Consider the following 21,255-nt stretch of genomic DNA (forward strand, 5'->3'; position numbering starts at 1 on the left):
GTTATCACCTTGTAGTACTTACATGTAGTATTTGTAGTGCTCCCCTTACTAATCTCCAAATATTCATTGCAATGCTAGGACAAAACGGTCAACAGTCAAACAAGTTATAGAACATGCAATGGAACACTTAGTAACAGGGATGGTGATGTAGGTAGTATAGATCACTTGGCAATGTATGAGCTTTACACACAAGTGTGTATATATGTAGTGGCATATTACATTTCTATGTGATACTTAACTTAACCAGCTTGCCTAGGTAGGTACAATACATCTTGATACATACAGTATCTATTTATTACCTTGAGGACGACTTTGAACTTTGAATGATGAGATATGTGTGCTAACCTTTACCTATCTAATGGCGGGGTTTATCATGGCTCGGGATTTCCAAGATGCACCCCCCGTTGTATGAATAATGCAAGCAACATAAGTTCCGCTGCGGTTCGCGGGACGAGGAATACTACCTATGTAGGGCACATAGTATGTTGATGGATTTACCTACATGTAGGCGCTGTAGGTAACACAGGTAATGGGATCATTGGGATGTCGTGCGCCTTCGCAACCTCTCGGAAGGGATATCCATCGTTCGATACGCCTTAGATAAACCTACATGTGCAACTTGAACTCCGCAGTTTTCATACATACACACATACCACATACCTACATGTAGGTATGTATGCACTACAGATATGCATGTATGTAGGTAACAAACATGGACCTCTGGAGCTACATACATATGTGCCAGCATCGGTATCATATGTCATATGTAGCTACATTGTACACACATATATAGTAGCTACCTACTAGGTAGTAAGACCACCATCCAGGTGGTTTGTATTGCTTGCCCATCCGGGTCAAGTTGGTGATCTCATCACATAATCGTTGACCTGAATTGTGTGGACAATGCGGTCAAGGAAGAATCAATGACACCACGGGTTGCGAAACCAAGGTACATACCACCTAACCGGTTAGTAACCTCAAGTGCTCATTGATACTATTGAGTCTTGACATGTACATGTAGGTGTTGTATTGTACAGTATGTACCTTGGTAAGTACGGGGTTTGTCTAGGACTCTAGGATAATGTTCTTTCTAAACGCGGATGCGGTTCAAACAAAGAACCAATAGGATGGAGCCAGCCAGCAACTCATTATGGTACCCGGTTACCTTTGTCAGGCTTTGTGCGACATGAACAATTGCCATTGGCCATTGAACATTCAAATGTTATTCGAATACCCAGGGTATGTACCTAGGTATGTACTTTGCACCTAACTCAACAGTCTCAACTTACAAAAATAGGTTATGAGTTGAATTTTGTTTGTTTGTACTTGAAATAGTAATAGGTAATCGATTAACCTAGTTAGTGATAGATAGATCTTGGTACTAAAAGAGAAGCAAATATTTTTTTGCTTCAAAAACCCCCCAAAATAAAAAATAAAAATAGAAAACGAAGACCCCATTCCCCATTTCAACATAAGCTCACCTCATCCATCATGTTGGGCACGTTTTCGAATTCTTGACTCTCAGAATCCTTTGAGTGGATTCGCACCATCTGCACTATTCGCACGTGTATGGGTTTGTCCATGTCGAAAGGTATACCTGCCTGGGCACGTTGTCCTAAAGACCCATGAGACTTCCTACCTAACATCAACGCGTTATATGCTCATTTGCATGTTTAATGTTCAATATTGCGTAATAAGTTGTGCTAAGTTGTTGCTTTGCAACTTTCCAAGCCTAGGCAGTAACTAGGCACAATACAGTACTGTCAGTACATACATGTCAACCTAAAAATTATGTAAGCTAATCAATGTTCTCCGTCTACTGCTACATATGTACATACTGCAGTATGCACTAGCGGCCCTTGGTGTTTAAGGTTAGGACTCTCCAGTTATTTGGGTTCTCCTGTTCTCTACAACATTGAAGTTCGATGTTACATATTTAGGCAGGTACTACTATGTATAGGCATTATTCCGTTGAGCCAAGTTCAACCAACACTGAACATTAAATGTTCCTACTGTGCTATTCTTGACCATTCAAGTTCCCCGGAGTCTCTCCTGTGTACAATGCACACCTACATACTTGGTATTGTACAATGTCATACATAACTACCTATACATACTCCGTGAATACCTACCTAGTATGTATTCTGTCTGAGGCTGTCCGACTTCGCTTGTTTTCTCTTTCTTTCTTTCAATGTTTCTTTCTTTATCACAGTACTCGCAGTACATCCACATACAACCCCATCCATATCCAGCATATCCCCCATACACTCTGTACCCATGACTGCCGATCCAACATTAGAGATCGTCAAAACCTCTGGCAGTTTGGCACTGTTACTGTTAATTGATTGAATTGATTAGCTTCGAGTTCGGCTATCTATCATGATACCTAGATAGTTGATCAATCTCATTTTACCCCTCTTTGATAACTTCAATGTTCCGTCAAACCCCCTTGATCCCCCTTGGCAACCCCTGTTAAGCCTGTCTTGCGACTCTTGCCTCTCTTGCCTCTCTTCTGTCTTCTGCTCGGTCCCCTCCTCTCACCAACTACCTTGCCTACATAGTAGTAGTATCTACATACTTGAACGCTGCTAAGGTTACTATGCTACATACTACCGTGTAGTGGCTCATTGCCCCTTTTGTCTGCAATTGCAGCTTGCCTTCTTAATCTGTGTAACCCGTGGGGGGTCGGGGTTCACGTCGTATCTACAGTTTTTCTGGGGAATGGCGAAAGATGAAAGGTAGAGGCGAAAAGCAAAAGGACGAAAAAGAAAAAGAAGAAAAAGGCTACGTCGACTGCAATGTAGCCGTTCTACCATTCTAGATTATCCATCTATGGTTGGTTGGTGTGTGATGCTAATGCATAATACCTAGGTAAAAATACCTACATACAGTGGGTGTGCACCTTCAATGTTCATCCACGATTAACAGAACGGTGGTTATTAGGTATAGATAGGTGGGCAGGTATCATTGCTCATCGCCGACTCTCGTAGCTGGCAAACTGGCATAGCAACGTACATAGGCGGCTTGCATCTCTACCACCTACCAATCCATCGTTACATCATTCGGCACAATTCCTGCAAGGGATATACAACGCAGATTCTCCCGACTCCTGGTTTGCAATGAGTTGCCGAGCTCTGCTGCGATTCCCGGGGGTAGTCTCCTCAATATAGGTTCATATGTTTTTATATTGACCTCCCGTCGCCCGCTACCCGGATTACCCGTTCTGGATCTTTGCTGATCCTTTTGTTTGGCGCCGACTGTTATCACCCCACGTGGAGGGTCGCAATACGATAGGCTTGCTTTGCACTTCCCCAGCTCCAGGTACTTACATACCTAGGTAAGTATAGCATGCTCAGTGCTGCATTACAGCTATGTAGGTAGACAAGTACCTGCTAAGCTAGGTAGGTATGAACTTGTCAAGGTGATTTGAATTTTCCGCATCAGCCATGTAGCGATCTCCCAAGCTAACAGGCCTTCATCTACCTTTTCCTCTCATTGGACGATCGATACTAAGTCAATGCCCGACGACCTCTCCTCCAACAAGCCTCAGTCACGTATACAATTACCTTCGTTAGGTGTGTCGTACGGCAGGGCATGATCGCCCAGGGCTGAATCCGACGGATGGTCTCAGACGGCATGGTATCTTTTGGCGGGTACAACGAACTAACCTTAACAAACTACTAGGTATCCATTGTACCTAAGTAGGCTCTTATCCTAGAAGCGAGGAGATACTCTTTGCTCCCCACAGACGCAACGGCGCTGGCTTAATCACAGATGCCTAAAATGCCTAAGATAGGAAGAAAATTCTTCATACGACCACCGTCTGTGTCTTGTCCAGTTCCAACTTGTTACAAATACATATATTCGGCCAGCCTCGGGCATTCAAGGCTCACTGTGGGGTCTTTTTGACCATATAAACCTGTTGATGGCGACACTGGAAAATTTCTACCCCTGCGAGATAACCTATCGTCGTCGTAACATGACACAGCCCTCTTTGACTCTCGGCCAAACATGTACCAAGCTAAAACCGACCAAGATAAGAATTTTTTCCTCTTCTTCTTGTCTCTGTCTAGTTCCCTGCAATAGTATGCATCTCGTTATGAGGTATGCTCCATCTCGCCGTTCTCCATTCTTCCAGATTCCTGCAGGTACCCTAGACGTGGACACCCCTCTACCATTATCTCAGGTCGAGGCATCCATACCGGGTTGCGCTTAGGAACCAATCAACTTACACGGCCGAGCTTGTGAGCTGGGCCAGGCTAGGGTAGACTCGCAGATGATCTGCTTTAGTCGGTCGGTCACCCGCTAACGTGCGTATTTTATCTATCCGAGAGGCTATCTTCTCAGCTGTCAGATGTTAGGCCGAAATGAGATGGACTACCTACCTAGTACTATGCGGATTCATCTGGGAGGCATAATAATAAGCGATAACCGTCCGCAACGTCTACAACGTTCCGTAACGGAGGAATGAGAGCGTAATCGGAGCCGATCACTGCTGATACGTATCTACTTGCATACGGCCCTTGCTCGTTACACCGCTGATGGCTTGCTACTCCCAGTGCTTGGGAGAGCCTCGCGAGATGGTGTGGACATCCTATAAGCCAACTACATAAGAATATTCACCTGCGATCGAATGTTGTAGTATTTATTCTCGCAGTTTATTGTGGCTTGCTCTCGTTCATCTGACATGTGCAGGACAGCAACATATACCGAGGTATAAGACGAAGAGCGGTCCGGGAATCGGACATGTAAGCATGGTGCTAGATAATGTCGGTTTCATCCTTCCCGCTTCGCAGAAAGATAAGGTGGGAAAATTATCGCCTGCTTGAGGCTCAACGCCGCGTCTCCACCGACCCGTTCATGGAATTCTCGGGGAGAGGCGGGAATGTTGATCTATTTCGATATTTGCCAATCGGAGAATTCTCACAGGGTGCTACGTACGTGTAGTTTGAACGTAGTAGCCTTGTTATTATTTACGGAAACTCACTACACCACAACGTTAGAGCGTTGGGATAATTATTAGTTGTAGTGTGTATGAAGTATGCATACATAACATTATATGCGATATCACTTGTCAGTTGCTTAGCTAACATTCATACTTAGATCGCTTCAAGGTTTCCCCAAACACATATTCCCAAGACCAGGGTTTCGTGATGACCTCATCCGTGACCCTTCTGACGATTTTTCTGTGCTTCTCACCTGTACGGCACGTACATTCACAAGCGCGCGTGTGGGGGCTGCTGGCCAGGCGGGTGGGTGCTTACAGTGCTCATGCAAGCCTTGCAGGTCATAAGAGCGAGCCATGGCTGACGAGCTGAGCAAATTCGTATGTCACAAAATTGTGTGAGAATGGTGATGGATATCGTAAATCAACTTGGTCCCCTCCTCATTGCCCTTTTATTTAAACTGACATGCATACGAAGTAGTTCAATGGTGTCACAATTGTAGAAGTATGTCACGCGAGCTTTCCAATTCCGCTTTGAGCTACGGCGAGGAAAATCAGCATGAAAAATCTCGACATTGTCCACGGGTATTGCACCAGATCTTGGCCAACCCATTCTTTGTAACGACACGATACGGCGTAGTACACTACGAAGTAAACGACACAAACAGACACACGGACTTGGAGCGAAAACGTCAGACAACTCAATGATATACAACTGTAATTTATGAAATAATATTGAAGCTAACTAACAATCCTCTTAAGTTACCCAGGTAGGCTTAGCTATTACGTACAAAACCCTCAACCTTTTTCTATTTCTTTTTCTCCACGTTAACTTTGGACTCATTTTTCATCTCCATATGTACGAAGTAGGTATGGTCTGTGCCCAACGAACAAAACGCTAGGTCCCTTGAAGAAAACTCTGTGTTCTTTTTCCCTTCACCGCCATGACGAAAGACTCTCGGCCATGAACAAATTTTTCTTCTTCTCTGTTTCGTGTGTCGTGTCGTGTCATGTCAAGACAGAACAAGGTGGTAACGGCAACAGAAACAGTACTAGGCAGCGGGTAACGCAAGACTACCTAAGCACACTTTTACACTACCGAAGTTATTCATGCTTTAAAATACTAGGTAGTTAGCCGATCCCCTTCCTAAAAAAGGAATTCTATTAAGAAAAAATTATGCCTAGACAGATGCGCTAGAACGTACGGACGGGATCCGGACCTCTGGGGAGGCACGGAACTACGTGTCCGCGGAAGATGCCGTACTGTGCCCGTGCCGCTTTCTCGCCCTCCCACCAGCACAGTATCTAAGGTTAGGTTAGGTATGGAGGCATGTAAGTCAGGGGGGGGGGGTTGCGAGTGGAGGGGCAAGGCTAGAGGCATGGCAGCATGGTTAGTTACCCAGGGAATGCACCTAGGTTAGTTAAGTTATATTATCCTATTCCCTGGATCGTGGAATATGTTATTAGAGTCTGGACCTTTTTTTTTTCTTTTTTTGTTTCTTTTTCCTTTCTTTTGTGCGCGATGGAACAGAATTCTTCTTTGGCTGTTTTGTCCATCGCCCCATTCTCCCCCCCCCATCTTCTTCACCTTGGGGTTCACCTTAGTTGCCCGAACTTCGTTAGTTGGATTCCTTGCCTACCTAGTTAGTTATCCCCTGAGCGCCATCAGGGGCACGCACTCTCGTCACTAACCCCATCTCCCCCTCTTCCCCCGGTGTTTTTTTTTCCCTTACGACGAAACTCGTAAGGATGGGGAGGGAGGTAGTGTGATAGATGGGGAGGTAAGAGGTAAGGTGGGTTAATAATGTGATATGCTAATTATGCAGGAGGTGTTGAGATGTAACTGTGTGAAGGGGGATTATGATATGATATGATATGGCTAAGGGTAAGGGTAACATATATACTTATACCTGGGTATATATAGATAGGTATGTACACTATGTATATGTGCGTATGTGTGTGTGCCGTTCCGCGGTGCAGATGGCGGTGGCTTCCCGGATATATACATGTCTACCTAACCTAGTAGTATATAGGTAGATGGGTATATATTACTTCTACTTCGAAAGCTGGATGCTTTAGTGCTATTGCTGCTGCTTCTAGTAGGTAAACAGTATCAATGAGTAGGTTAGGTAGGTAGGTACTAGGTAGACACATACCATGACTACTATTATAATATACCTAGGATAGCCACACACACACACACACCTACCGAGGTACGTAATGCTTTACCTAACGTATACCTCGCGTTTGCCGTATACATGTATGTATACATATCTCGGCATCTAAGGGGAAGCATACAGGTAGGTACTGTATCTAGGCATGTAGGGCGGAAGATACTTGCAGTTACCTACCTGGGTGGGTATAGTTTTCCCAGAAGGGGGGGAGGCGGCTTGCTTACCACGCTGCCGATGCTAGATATCTAGGTTTGAAGCTGCTGGGTTCACCTGACCAGTGACTTTCTTGAGTAAGGTAGGTAGGTAGGTAGGTAGGTAGTCCTTTACCCAGCATTCCTCTCCATTAAAGAGGAAAATCAGGACAGAAAGGGGGGGGGGGGGGGGGGGGGGGGGGGTATTCGACGATGAGCTGGGAACTGCGTACACGTGAGCCAGAACACGTCGTCGACTATACCTACATCCCGCAGGTGAAAAGATGGGAGGAATAAGGACCTCAGGCGTCGGGGTTGCCATAAAGATGTCAAGGTATCTAGGATTTTGCTCCTCGCCACTCACCTGCCTACCTTACCTATGTCTAGCTCTTCCTCATCGTTATATCCCTCTGTGAGTTGGCATTATTGATCCTCGGGTACCTAGGTTTACAGCACCCCCCTTACCCCCTCTACGGCCGGGAAGAAGAGATCGTGGATGATAGGTAGTTAGTATCGCAGATATGAAGGAAATGCAGCTTTCTCATGCCTAGCTAGGTATGTACGATCTGGTCTCATGTCTACCTATGCTACTATTTAGGTACGGGCCCCCCTTTAGACTACACACCTAGGCAGCCGTCATAAAGGACGATTAGCACGATGATGAGATGTTAGCTTCCTGGTAATAGTGTTCACATTATGGAAGGCCTGTTATATGCATCAGAGCACCGCGGATATACGTACATGGCTGCCCTAAGCATTAGTATATCCATCCTCTAAAGTGCCTAGGCAGGTAGAACGATAAGCCCTGAAAAAGCTCTCATAGGATACGCAGACATCTAGGCATACAGTAGTAATGTACTGCGGGTGGCAAGAAATTGAGCTCAAAAAGAGGCCATCTTTCAATAAAGGGGTAAAGTCTAATGCACCTCCCTTAACTTTCGCCAGACCCCCAGTCTTATGTAGCTCGAGAAAGCTTACATGCACTTAGGATGTACAATATTGTATGCGCTACTCAATATGCTTTCACATTAGGATATAGTCCGCGTCATTGACTCTATGAGGGACTACCATGTACATTAGTATGCAGGAAGAGTCTGGAGCTTACAAAACGACGTGTCCAAGTCTAGTCTGATCCTTTTATCCCTCCCATGTCCTCTCCCATGTCCTCTCCCTTTTCCATCTCAAGTATCTCACTTTTATCTTTCTGGACATGCGTCAAATAATCTCTTAGGGCTGACATCGCTTCCGAGATCGTCTCTTTTCGAAAAATCTTCGCGATTTTAGTCTGGGAAATTTGAGGGAGTAGGAATAGGCTGGGCGGAGAGCGTTGTGAAATGAGGTCGGCTGACTTCACTATTGACTCTATATCGAGCTGGCAGTCGCCCTCGTACTGACCGCTGGCATTTGCAAAATCAGATGCCTGTGCCACCTCCAGTAGGCGGCTATTGGCTTCAATTGCTTCTCTGATGGCATTAGCGAACACTTTGGCTTTAACATATTCTCTATTCTTTGCGTCGGCGGCTTTTTGTTTAACATTCCACGGTTTACTCTTCTGTCGCCTGACGACGCCCCGATTATCCGGGCGCGCACGCCAAACGTACCACATTGTTCGAAAGGCTCCTACATGGGCCAGGCAAGTGATATATTCTTTAGGAACATGGATCCTATTATGGAGATGCGAAGGATCCCGAGTTTTTGAATCGTTCAGCGATGGCCGTGACGTCTCCTCCCATGGTTCTCGGCCTGTCAGGAGGCTATATACTGCTAATAGTTGGGGGGTGGCGTGTGCTGCCATACGAGATGAAATGGCGGGTTTCCCAGACTGCCATATCGTCACCAAAATCCGGAGAGCTTCCTTTATTTGTACATCATCCAAAGCATGTCCTTTATCATGAATTATGTTCAGGTATTTTCTGGCGGGAATGAAGGCTTGGGACAAAAGCGAGGTTTTGAAGGCACGCCACAGCAATAAGAACGTAATGGGCAAGTCTTGCGATTCTAAACTCAAGATCAAGTTGTGGAGAAATGGTAGCATCTCTGCTGGTGGCGTGGTGTGTTCCATCTTGGAGAGCACAAATAAAAGGGCGTCGTTGTAAAGGGAGACAATCTGACAGCCTCGTGGGGTTTGAAGCATATTTGTGACGAGCCTCTCGAACGTAACGAAGCTGTGACATCTATGAAGGGCCTCTGGAAACAACTCGGCGTCTTCCAAACTAGGCCGTCGACGATGTGCCAACTGTTGGGAGCGCAACATGTAGGTGACGGTCTTGGAGGTACTATTCCATACGTGATCTGGGATTCCATTATTCTCGAGCATGATTTGCACCAAACGAGAAGCGCGAGGAGTTCGAAGGGGGTGAATGTCATTTAAGGTGTGCGAATCAGAACCTGGACTTGTGTCTGGGTTTATTCTCGCGGAGGGGGAATTGGCTAATACGACGGAGAGAATATCATGGTCGGAAATTCGCCATGCGCTGAACTTGTCGGTCTGAACGGATCTCGACTTCGCTTCATATTCTTTCGATTGTCTCTCGAAGATGGCAACACGCCTCACTTTTGACCTAGACTCTATTGTGTGCTGAGCCCAGGCAGACCTAGGCACACCATCTATCTCCTCATTATATGGGCGCACGTAGGCACTATCTTCAGCCTCAAGGTCCAGAATTAGTTCAGACACATTGTAGGTGAGATATTTTTTCCGCAATGGAGCATCTTCAGGTCGGTACTTGGGCCAGGGAGGGGTTATAACATTGTGTTTGGATCTAATTTGATTAGGTAGGTTGCATGTGGACGACGATATTGTTAATATTTTGAGTCGCAGGCACGAGTCGCCCAGCCGCTGCATATCGAAAGTCAGGACTAAACTGAGAAGGAGATAACATTGTAGATGACTCTATATTTGTCAAAAAGAATAGACAGATTATCGTGACATACTTCATTCAATATCGTTGAAGGGATGAATATTGAGATGAAGATGAAATATTGAGGAAGAGGAGGAAGAGGAGGAGGGGCCAATGAGGGAACAAACACCCAGGGCAGGTAGGTACATTTGGCATTTTGGAATATGTATTATATGACAATACATGTACCTTCCCTCCCTTCCTCCCTTCTCTGATTCAAATAACTGCCCATGTGTTCCTTTCCGTTTACATGTAACACTGCATTCAACTTACCCCAGGTACTATAGTACATATGTCTCCTGGGCTAGGTACTATGTAGTATGTATGTACAGGGTAAGTTAGGTACAAGATGTGCTAGTAACGGTTAGCTAACGGGTACCCTGGATCCGCGTCTGCTCCCCAGAATCTGGGGTAACTAGCTGCAAATTAGCAAAGCTCCAGGCCTTTAAACTTTAAAGCTATTGGTTAACTAAATTGGATGTAATAATTGATTTTGGTACTAACCTACCTAGGGTAAGATAGATCGGGCTTTAGATAGTCCGATGCATGTACAGTGCAATCGGAGTATGCATTTTATGCATTTCGTAGTGATAAATTGATAACAGGTTTGATAAGAGGCTCAAGATTGCCAGCTGCATCACCAAAGTCGACTTGTTAATCTTGCAACCATTTGTTTCAACCAAAACAACCCAACCAAGCAAGCACTATTTACCCCCCAAACCAACCGGTCTTATATCGAGAAAGGAAAAATTACATTACCCTTCACATCAATTAAAAGATTTTAACGACAATGCCTCCTGCAAAAAAAAGAAAGACGCGCTCGGCCACCAAAGCCATGGCTGCCGCCCAAAACGATCCTCCAGCCTCAACAGAGATAAACGAGCAACCCCCTGTCAAGGAAGACGTGGAGATGTCTATTCCAGAGCCAATACAGGAAAAGGAACTAGAGCAGGAGAAGGAACCAGAACAGGAAAGGGAACAAGAACAGGAGAAAGAGCAGGAACAAGAGAAGGAGCCGGAACAGGAACAGGATCTAGAACAGGAAAAGCAACCAGTACAGGAGAAGGAACAGGAACAAGAAGTAGAGAAACCTGACTTGCCAACACTGGCAAACGAGATGGAAACAGAGACAGAAGCAGCAACAACAGCAGAAACACCCGTAGCAGAATCTAGTTCAGCAGCAGGCGCTGCCGAAAAGGCAAAGGACCGAATGGCCCGTTTCAGGGCCCTACAAGCCCGCGCCAAAACATCATCCGACCAGAACCTCAAAGAAGCGACCAAGGAATCCCAACGGCTAGCCACCGACCCGACCGCCCTCGTCTCGCTCAACCGCCGGCGCGACATCGCCACGCACAAGCTCCTCAAAGCCGAGACCGAGGAGGCAGGCGAGGACTTCGAACGCAAGCGCGCCTGGGACTGGACGGCGGAGGAGAGCGAGCGCTGGGACCGACGCGTGCGGAAGAAGGCGGCCCACCGCGACAACAACGCCTTCCAGGACTACCGGCAGGAGAGCAACAAGGTGTACAAGCGCCAGCTGCGCGACATCAACCCGGACCTGGACCGGTACAACAAGGACAAGATGGCGGCCATCGAGCGCGCCGCCGCCTCGGGCGGCCTCGACATCATCGAGACCGAGGACGGCGAGCTCATCGCCGTCGACAAGGACGGCAGCTTCTACTCCACGGCCGACTCGACCGCCTTCGTCGAGAACAAGCCCGACAAGGCCGCCGTCGACCGCCTGGTCAGCGACCTGCAGAAGGCGGAGGAGGCCAGGCTGCGCAAGCGGCGGGAGAGGATGGCGCAGAACGGCGACGAGGGCGACGTCACGTACATCAACGAGAAGAACAAGCAGTTCAACCAGAAGCTGTCGAGGTTCTACAACAAGTACACGGCAGAGATCAGGGATAGCTTCGAGCGCGGAACCATGATTTAAGGAGTTGGAGAAGAACGAGGAGTAAGAAGGATAGGGGTAGAACGGCATGCACTGAAGAAAAAACAGCATGAAGAACCTTGGTTTGTGGCGGAGAGAGATTCATACAGATGCATAAACTAAGTAGGGGCGTTTTTAGGGCAGGCTATGGTACAAGTCTATAAGTAGGGTCCTTTTAATACATTTTAGTCATACCTAAGTAGATCGATCGATCATCAACTTAAGCCATAACATAAGATCCTTTTTTCTTTCTTTCTTTTTCTTTCAGAGCAGATTTTTCCTCCACGACTTGTTCGCCAGCTCCTCAATCTCCGGCACCTCGACCGGCCCCCTGACCTCGGCGTCCTGCAGCGCCTCGACCACCGCCTCCGCCACCGTGTCCGCCGGCAGCGGCCTCACCCCCGCGGCGCCCATGACGCCGCCAAACGTGTTCCGCGTGAGGGTGTTGAAGAAGGCGCCGACCCCCGTCAAAGCGGCCATGGGCAAGGTGATCAGCCGCGAGGCGTCGTACATGAAGGGCGGGCGGAAGAAGAGGCTGCGCATGCGCGGGAACTCGCTCGCGATGGCGCTCTCGGCCTCGCGCTTCGTGCTGATGTACCGTGCGGGCAACACGGGGGCGCCCCCGGCGGCGGAGAGGAAGACGAAGGCCTGGGCGTTGGCGCTCGCGGCTTCTTTTGCGAGCATGATGGCGCTGTCGCGGTTCATGTTCTCGTACGTGAGCTGGTCACGCGTCTCGGGGGGGCGGATGTCCTGGTTCGTGCCCGCCGGCACGCTGCGCTCGAGGGGGTTGCCGGGTTGGGGGGCGCAGGTGAAGGCTTTGCGGAGGCCCGCGACGGGGGACTCGCGGCCTTGGAGGACGCCCTTGTAGTCGGCTTCGAGCAGGATGCCCATGCTGTGCACGACGTAGTCGGCGTTCTGCAGGAAGGAGACGTAGGTTGCGGGACGCAGCACGTCGGCTTGCTTCCAGGAGACCTTGCGGGCCCACTGCGGTGCCTTGTCGGAGGAGGTGACGGTGCTCCATTTGGGTTCACCGGAACGGCTTGAGGGGGGTTAGCTGAGATGGGATCTTATATATATATATTATGTATGTTTGTTTGTTTGCTTTCGTCCTTCCATTGGTAAGAAGAAGAATTGTTGAATGTAGGTAGGTGAACTTGCCTACATAGGTATAGTAGTAGATGTACCTTACCTTACAGAAGTGACTTCCCATCCCCTAGCAACAGCAAACTTGCATATCCTAGACCCAATAAACCCACTGCCGCCGCATACTGTTAATCTCTTAACCGACATCTTTCGGAACGGAGCTAAGGTTGTGGATGGTTTATAAGAGTAAGCCTGAATATTAAGTCCAGCTAGAGAGCTTGAGGTATGGTGTGTTGCTCTTATATCAATGTATCTAGGCAGCAGCTGTTAAAATGTCACATTAATGTATGTATGTATGTATGTATGTGTAAAGCGGGATGTGTGACTGACGCAGTCATCGACATCATCCATCACTATATCAAGCTTACAAGTTGTACATAATATGTATAAATTGTACCTGCTTAGGCTACTTGGGTTATTTTAAAAGCAAGGGAACTGTTCTTCTCATTCTGATTGGGTATTAAGCTCTTTTAGCCCGCTTGTTTCATTTTCATAGTCCACAAAATGCATGTAAGATGATTAACTATCAGGAGACTGCTCAATGTTGCACAAAGCTGAGATAAGGCTGAAGGCTTATCGATAAAGCAGATACATAAAAAGTTCCCATGACGCTAAAGGGAACTCAGATAGCTTTAACCTTTAGAACAAACACTACATCAATAGCTAACACTTAACTTACACTTAACTTACACTGCCGTCTATAACATTGAAGTTGAAAAACTTGAAAGTTAATTGCATATCCTTTGACATTATATACCTGCCGACCTACGCGACTAATTCAATCACGTCCATACTTTTCTCGAAATACCATTGTTACAACCTGTACTTCCATCATTCTGTGACGAAGCTACACATTGGTATTTACTAGGTACTTTCCGCAATTGGATCTAGCACACCTTCTGAAGACGCTACTATCGCGACAACCCAATCCAATCATGGCGCCGCCTGCGGGAAAGCGTGTGAAAGGTGTCCAAATCTACCGACCATTCATCTATGGTACCACTGCCCGACCTTTCAACGACACCGACAATATTCGACCTCCAACTGTCCCCGCCGACCATACCCACTCTTGGCAGGTATTCGTCAAAGGTGTAGATAACACCGACATCTTCTACTGGCTGCGCCGAGTCCAATTCAAGCTCCACGAGTCCATTCCGAATCACTTGCGTACCCTTGATGCCGAGACAATTATCAAGGAGAACGAAAGCAAGCCACCAGCCCAGAGACAAAAGGGCTTCGTTGTCAATGAGACAGGATGGGGTGAGTTTGAGATTACCATAAGACTATACTACGACAGTCGCAGCAGCGAGAAACCACAGACCCTATACCATCATCTACGTCTACATCCCTATGGCCGAACAGAAGCCGAGAAGGAGGCCATGCGCAATGGAGGCGAAATTGTGGCCTGGGTCTACGAGGAGCAGCTGTTCAACGAACCCTTTGAGGACTTCTACAAAGTCTTGACCACCGGCGCACGCGACAAGAACGCTTCGTCCGGTAGCAAGGGCAAAGGGAAGGGCAAGAATGCGCAGCCACCTGCAGACGGCGGCAGCGGCGAAGTCAAGGAGCGCAGCGCCATGATCCCCCTCACGAACCGCCCGGGCCAACCCTTCAGCCGAGAGACCGAGCAGCTTGAGATGAAGCGGCTAAAGGACGCCGAGGAGAAAGTACACCAGATGATTCTAGAGATGACGAAGACAGTCAAAGCCAAGGAGGCTGAACTAGCAGCGCTGAAGAAGGCCTCGGGCGTGTAGGGCACAAAACGAGGCCGTCCAGCAGCTTCCTCCAAGGCCGTCGCCGTTAAGAAAGAAGACGATGTTAAGAAAGAAGATGACGACGACGACGACGATGATGATGATGACGACGACGGTGATGCCCACCAACCCAGCAAGGTCAAGGGCAGGCACAGTGAGTGCAATGCCAAGTCTAGCCGTGGCATCAAGAAAAATGACCCCAAGAAAAGAAAGCAGGGCCGGCCACGAGGCTCCACCAAAGCCACCGCGACGAAACGAGCAAAAACGACGAGGACGCGCAAAGTGAAGGTGAAGTCGGAGGAGTAGTTCTCCGAGAAGCTCGCAACGGGGTCGTCTTATATGGTACTGGCAAGCATGTCTTAGGTGCTAGAAGGCGGTACTACTAATGACCGATGGATCCGGACGTTTTCACCGGGGGCTGGCCGATACGTTCTAATTGGGGTTTAAAGAGGACTTTGGTAACTGGAAAGGAGATGATAAGGTACGGGGATACCCTAGGTACCTACATACATATCCTGTGCTACAGTTGCTTGTACAGCAATACATACATAGGCCTTCGAAGAAAGATTAATAGGGGTTGGGCTCTGCTGGAGGTATTCTGCAGCAGTCAGTTGGCTCTACAGACGGGAGTGCTGTATACCTATCTAAGAGATATCTCTAGGCTGGCTCTTCATGTCAAAGGTGTTCATAATATGAGGGAGGACAGAGGGATTACCTATTGTTTACGAGACAGAACCCGATATGAGAACTCGGTCGATGGCACTAATACATATGTAATTAATGACACCGATGAGGTTATCAACGCTCTAAGGCTGATCCTTGTGAATATCTACGTCCCTACCTACTTACCTAGGTCATAAACACATACCCCTTTGCTTTCCCCCTTTTCCATTCTTACCCAGATATCAAATATACCCTGTGTATATATCCCTACTAACGATAGCTGCCCCAATATTCATGTTGAGATGGATACTCCATATCACTAACTGATACCTATCAACAGCTCAACAGCCGACACAGGACGTACTTTTACCTACCTACCTACCTATCTACCTACCTAAGCATTTCCCTAGACATCCATCCGATGTTTGAGAGAGAAAATTCCCTATGCATAGGTAGTATGTAACTTTAACTTTATCAAACTAGAGTTGTAAGCTTTGATTGAAGCTTAAGGTATAGGGAGGGGTTTACATAGGCTCTAGGTATTACATACCTAACATGCAGCATTAATGCTTCAATGTTACTGATATAAAGGGGGTGAAGTATGTATTTCTTATACACACACATACTTATGTACCGACCCCTTTTATATATGTTACATGTAGTATGTAGCATGTAGCATATAACATGTAAAGGATGCATACACACCTACCTACCTACCTACCTACCTACATACCCCGGTAGGCAAGCCGCGCGGCTCTTCGATATACTATACTATACCTACATACATATTTTCTCGCCTTACTTTACTTTACTTTACTTTACTTACCTAGGTATTGAGAAGTCGTATTACATATGTACCTCTCCACCCACTCACTCACCACTTACACAGGTACAGTACCTAGTTACCTACTCAGTACTCGGTATTCACCATCGCCACCCGACTAGCCAGCCAACCAGCCAGCCAACAACAACAACCCCCCCAAAAATCCAACCCACATATAATTACCTAACCTGACCTACCTACCTATATAACAATAGTGTATTGCATACCTAGGTTAGGTAATAGTAAGTGTCACAAGAAGCCCGCTGGCCTATACCTCCATCCCCCACATTATCACGAGCGTCTAAGTGCCTGCCTACCTACCTACCTACCCTACCTACCTACATATACTAGTGTATAGACTTGTCTTGTCGCGGACGTCCACAGGCGACATGCCACGTCATTGCGGCCACCTCCCTAGCCTTAACTACTTCGTAACTACCTCTTCGCCCCCTCTTTCTCTTTCTCTTTCTCTTTCTCTCTCTCGCACATACAGACCTACTACACACACACACAGAGAGAGAGAGAGAGAAACCAAAGAAGTATAGTATAGTAGTTATAGGGAGGGTGAGATAAGCACCAATCACCAATCACCACCACACCCGACACTCAACGCCCAAACTTCATCATATTCATCATCGTATCCAATTTTTTATACAAGGTACCTAAGTACCTATATATTTATATTTATATAGTTATTCAGATCGGAGTGTTCCTCTCAAGAGGACACCTGCCTCGAGTGATTTTTTGTTGTATCTTTCTCTTTTCTCTCTTTTCAAGAGAACAGCGAAGTTTGTATCGGGATAAAGTAATGCCCTTATCCTCTACCCATACCCTTCCCTACCTATCTACCCAGACATGCCAACCATGATGCTATGTCTGCCTGCCTGCCTGCCTAGTAAGCTAGCCAGATACCTAATCTACTAGCTTAGCTTGGCTTAGGTACAGGTACATAGGTAAGGTATGTATGTATAGACAGGTGAATAGCCCTACCCAGACCCCCCCTTTCCATGAATCCATCCCTCCAATCCATCCAATGCCTATGCTCCTTTTGCCGCCCTTTTCTGTGCGTGTGTGTGTATGAAACTACATATTCAAATTCTTTCTTCTCTTCCTCTTCTTCGTTGGCCCTTCTAGGACGGAAGGGAAGTAAAGCCTGTCTCGTGAACAAAAGAAAACCCCTCGATGAGGGCATGAACGTGAATGCATCGCAATGCTTTTCTTTCAAAAGTCGAGTCATAAGCTTTTCTTGCTTGCTCGCTCGCTCTCATGCTGGCTCTGCTCTCTTTTGTGTCCGAGACTTGAAGGATAAAACAGAAAAGGGACCGTGTAAAAAGGAAAAAAAAAAGCAATCCGTCTTGGGAACAAAAATCATAAACAATGCCACCTCTTCTTTTTCTAGTCCGGTACGCCTAAAACACCTCTGCTGTAGACCACCGTCTCAAATAGACATTACCTACTAAAGGTAGACAGACATTGGGGGATATCTTCACCGCCAATTTCCACCCCACCCCCACAACAACCCTTGTCGTAACGCCATGTCCCATATTTACAGTCTAGCTGTATAGACAAACGGAAATCTTGGAAATGATCGATCCTGCTGTAATGTCGTGCATTCTATTATGTCGCTTCGTAAGCCGGGGGCGGGGTGTCGTCACGCTCCGCCCAGAAATTCTCATTTCGTTGTTTCTCGTCGTAAACCCGACGAGCAATTTCACCAGCCATCTTCATAATCCAAGCCTGTTCAAGGATTACGGATGAGGTGTCAGACCCATTGGGCCGATGCCGCTCAAGATTAAACTGTAGTTTAGGAATAGGAATAGTGGCTCCTAAAGGCTTCTCTTGCTGGACCTTTGGGACCTGCGCATCACCCTGTACCACTACCGACTCCATAGGGTTGACCTCTGGGCTGGCTGGACCTTGATACAAATCCATATTCATAGGAGACCGAGATGGTGCATCCTTATCCAACCCGAACCGAAGCGTACCAGAAAAAGGCACATCATCTATCAAATCGTCTTCGGGATCCTCCGATATCGAAGGGGGTAATATTGGCTCCGAAAAGGGGCCAGCAATGGAAGTAGTATCCGACGACATAGTCTCACTAACGTCGCTGCTTGCCTCGCTTCCGGTTTTTGTGCGCCGTAGGTTAACCACCCGTGTCTTCTTTTTGCGGGAACCTCTGGAATGCCTACTGGCACCAAGGGCTAAGCCGGTCGTGGCTGTGTGAAGACTCGTTAACGATGGCCGAGACGGTAGACTGCCCTGGTCTAAGCTGCTTGCATCGGTGAAAGTATACGTGTTGCTGGCCCCTTGTACAGAATGTGTGCGCATTAGGCTGGGTGTCATGATCGGCGTAGAGTAGCCGGTATCATTGCGGTCCATTGATCCAGCCCAAGCTCTAAATAACACATCACGAATCCCGGGAGTGAACAGTGATAATGTCCGCTGGGAATCATTCAGTGCTGCTAATTTCAATAGGTTCTTTTGCGAAAATAGAGACTGCAATTCCGAGCCACCATGCAAGGACAATGACGCAATCTCATTCGCATCGAGCACATGGCCATTCGAATCAACCGCTTCTGGGGGTGGGTTGGCGAAGGGGTCAACAACAGCCTCATCTTCCGGACTTTCTTTCGACATTTCTTCTCGAGGCAATTGGTCAGGGCACCAGAGTCGTAGCGACAGTTTGTGGATTATAGCCGGCAGCTCATCCATCATCAAGTTTCGCAATTGCCCTTCAATCGTTCTCTGAAGGTAGTCTCGAACGAATTGGATCGAGTCAAAGGTCGAAGAGACCTTGAGGGATTCGAGCGGATCATTTCGGAATACCAAAGTAAGACCTTTTTGCTTCGAGAAGACTAAGATAATGAAAGCGGACAACTTGATCTCCGATAAGGTAATGGATAGAGGTATCGTGAGACTTGCTGCCGCCGCTAAGGGTTGTGGTGATGTGAAAGTTGGCTTGGCAGACAGGTATGTGTTCAGGGGATTTGCCTATGATTGCGACATTAGCGATCTTATGATGCACAAACCTCGGCTTAAAGTTGGGGAAAGCGAGAAATCATCGTCGGGAGATAAAGACGCGAACCCCTGTGGTAGTAATTACACGATTCATGCAAAAGCTCCACAAACGCGTAAAACTTTTGAAGTAGCATGAATTTCCGCGTAGGCCCATACAAAAAAGAAAAGAAAAGAAAAGGGGGTTAGAAAAGTGCTTGAGAGAGCTATTGTAGCTGTTGTGGCTGTTGATTGCGCTGACAATTTTGAGACAAAGAGCTTCATGTGTGACCCCGCGAGCACTTGCCCCAATTAAAATAACAATGACGATGATGTCGATAAATATATAGTATGTGAAGCTCTTGACCGATCGACAGCGTACCACCTTGACAGGGCTTCTTGGTACAGGATCGTGAAATAGGTATAGGAAAACCCCATAGCAGTGGGGATTCGGTCATGGACAGCCTCCGTTCTAAGATGTAGCTGGGCCGAGGAACCCGCAGAACATCCTAGGAGAAAAAAAGCAAAGAGAAAAAAAAAATTCTAGCACCTACTTGTACTCGGGTCCGCAGTGTTAAGAATGCATCACCTGAATAACACATTTTAAAGATTCCGCGAAATCTGTCCTCGGCCAAATCTCCAATCTCCAAGATTTCCAGCTCGGGAGGCACGGAGCCAAGGTTGAGTTCGGTGACGAGGATATCATCGACGATTATAGGAGGTTTCGGGGACTTGTTTAATGCGTTGGTAAGAAGCTCCTGCGCTCTTCTATAGAAGTCGGCGTCGGCCGTAAGCGGCGACCAGTTGAAGTTGAAAGCCATGTCGAGTGAAGCATTTGATATGATTTGATTTGATAGGTATGGTTATATTCGCATTCGCATCGTATAGTTGGGTGTAGTGGTGGCAGTGGTGATAGTGGTGGTGTTTGGCGATAACAGTTAGGTAGGAGAGGAGGGGCTGCTTTGGCTTTGCTGTATTGAGATAGAATACAACTAAAATAATAATGTAAGTCGGTGTGCCGGGTTCGAGGTGGCGGGCAACCGGGGAATTTGACTAGATCGAACCACAAATTATCCCACGAAGCAGTGGCTGATCGTGTGCGGTGAAGTTGAACGAGTGGTAAACGATAGGTAGAAAGGTATCGTATGATACGTAAGTAGAGTGGTAGAGTGGATAGGAAAAAGGGTCGTGTACGAAAGTATAAGGGACTAATATTTGATAAGGAAAGGGATCAAAGGATTTGTGCAGGGCATGACGCTATCGCTGCACTCCGAAGCAAGCTTTTATGAATGAGGAAAGGAATCGAACGAATCGTGAGAGGTCGAGGTCGCGCCAGAACGTGCATAGATAATTTAAACAGTAAAACAGCAAAACAGTTTTTTACTTCAATTTCTCTTTTTTCTTCTCTTTCCTTTTTCTTTCCTTTTTCTTTCCTTTTAGTGCATAAGGGGATCTGGGGAGCTTACCTGGTTGGCTAAGGAGATATTTTACAATGGAGACTTGCGGAGAAAAACGCGCTTTCTGGGAAGCGGGTTATGCTCTATCGGCCTTGCTAGTGCGGTCTTGGCAAGCCCCCAAGCTAGGGTTAATACTACACTACGGTCACTACCACTACACATAGTAGAGCATGTGGTCTGTGCATGGCTCGACTGACGTTGACGGCTGACATCCAAACAAGCTTGGCCTGCCAGACGGGGTTTTAAGGGGACCACTTTCAAGGGGACCACCCGCAAAA

At 47.1% G+C, this 21,255-nt stretch overlaps 5 protein-coding genes across 5 annotated transcripts; 2 read left to right on the forward strand and 3 right to left on the reverse strand.

The window, feature by feature from the left end:
- Positions 1-7,983: 7,983 nt before the first annotated feature.
- GGS25DRAFT_478589 (uncharacterized protein) lies at positions 7,984-10,461 on the reverse strand. Its single transcript, XM_049259949.1, has one exon. The coding sequence runs from the start codon at positions 10,153-10,155 to the stop codon at positions 8,434-8,436; it is 1,722 nt and encodes a 573-aa protein (XP_049120676.1). The 5' UTR covers positions 10,156-10,461; the 3' UTR covers positions 7,984-8,433.
- Positions 10,462-10,823: 362 nt separating this feature from the next.
- GGS25DRAFT_151044 (SYF2 splicing factor) lies at positions 10,824-12,294 on the forward strand. The gene has a single exon (XM_049256393.1). It carries the CDS (start codon positions 11,001-11,003, stop codon positions 12,141-12,143), a length of 1,143 nt encoding a protein of 380 aa, XP_049120677.1. The 5' UTR covers positions 10,824-11,000; the 3' UTR covers positions 12,144-12,294.
- Positions 12,274-13,776, reverse strand: GGS25DRAFT_151033 (NAD(P)-binding protein). The gene is made up of 2 exons (XM_049256392.1): positions 13,330-13,776; positions 12,274-13,179 (listed from the first exon to the last, which is right to left on the reverse strand). Exons 1-2 carry the CDS (start codon positions 13,428-13,430, stop codon positions 12,405-12,407), a joined length of 876 nt encoding a protein of 291 aa, XP_049120678.1. The 5' UTR covers positions 13,431-13,776; the 3' UTR covers positions 12,274-12,404.
- A 145-nt stretch (positions 13,777-13,921) lies between these two features.
- Positions 13,922-15,299, forward strand: GGS25DRAFT_478593 (yeats family-domain-containing protein). Its single transcript, XM_049259950.1, has 2 exons — positions 13,922-15,191; positions 15,247-15,299. The coding sequence occupies exon 1, from the start codon at positions 14,219-14,221 to the stop codon at positions 15,035-15,037; it is 819 nt and encodes a 272-aa protein (XP_049120679.1). The 5' UTR covers positions 13,922-14,218; the 3' UTR covers positions 15,038-15,191; positions 15,247-15,299.
- A 2,762-nt stretch (positions 15,300-18,061) lies between these two features.
- GGS25DRAFT_151088 (uncharacterized protein) lies at positions 18,062-20,546 on the reverse strand. The gene is made up of 2 exons (XM_049256394.1): positions 20,075-20,546; positions 18,062-19,517 (listed from the first exon to the last, which is right to left on the reverse strand). The coding sequence occupies exons 1-2, from the start codon at positions 20,339-20,341 to the stop codon at positions 18,141-18,143; spliced, it is 1,644 nt and encodes a 547-aa protein (XP_049120680.1). The 5' UTR covers positions 20,342-20,546; the 3' UTR covers positions 18,062-18,140.
- Positions 20,547-21,255: the final 709 nt, after the last annotated feature.

Source organism: Hypoxylon fragiforme, assembly GCF_022984875.1.
Source record: "Hypoxylon fragiforme strain CBS 206.31 chromosome Unknown GGS25scaffold_2, whole genome shotgun sequence".
Lineage (NCBI taxonomy): Eukaryota > Fungi > Ascomycota > Sordariomycetes > Xylariales > Hypoxylaceae > Hypoxylon > Hypoxylon fragiforme.

What these genes read in the sequence shown, in the direction of transcription:
- GGS25DRAFT_478589 (XM_049259949.1), bottom strand. Translation starts at nt 10,155, where the DNA reads ATGCAGCGGCTGGGCGACTCGTGCCTGCGACTCAAAATATTAACAATA.
- GGS25DRAFT_151044 (XM_049256393.1), top strand. Translation starts at nt 11,001, where the DNA reads ATGCCTCCTGCAAAAAAAAGAAAGACGCGCTCGGCCACCAAAGCCATG.
- GGS25DRAFT_151033 (XM_049256392.1), bottom strand. Translation starts at nt 13,430, where the DNA reads ATGTCGGTTAAGAGATTAACAGTATGCGGCGGCAGTGGGTTTATTGGG. An exon ending in TGGGAAGTCACTTCTGTAAG is followed by an intron (nt 13,180 to 13,329) that starts GTAAGGTACATC and finishes ACCCCCCTCAAG; the next exon opens with CCGTTCCGGTGAACCCAAAT.
- GGS25DRAFT_478593 (XM_049259950.1), top strand. Translation starts at nt 14,219, where the DNA reads ATGGCGCCGCCTGCGGGAAAGCGTGTGAAAGGTGTCCAAATCTACCGA.
- GGS25DRAFT_151088 (XM_049256394.1), bottom strand. Translation starts at nt 20,341, where the DNA reads ATGGCTTTCAACTTCAACTGGTCGCCGCTTACGGCCGACGCCGACTTC. An exon ending in CACTGCGGACCCGAGTACAA is followed by an intron (nt 19,518 to 20,074) that starts GTAGGTGCTAGA and finishes TCGCAATCATAG; the next exon opens with GCAAATCCCCTGAACACATA.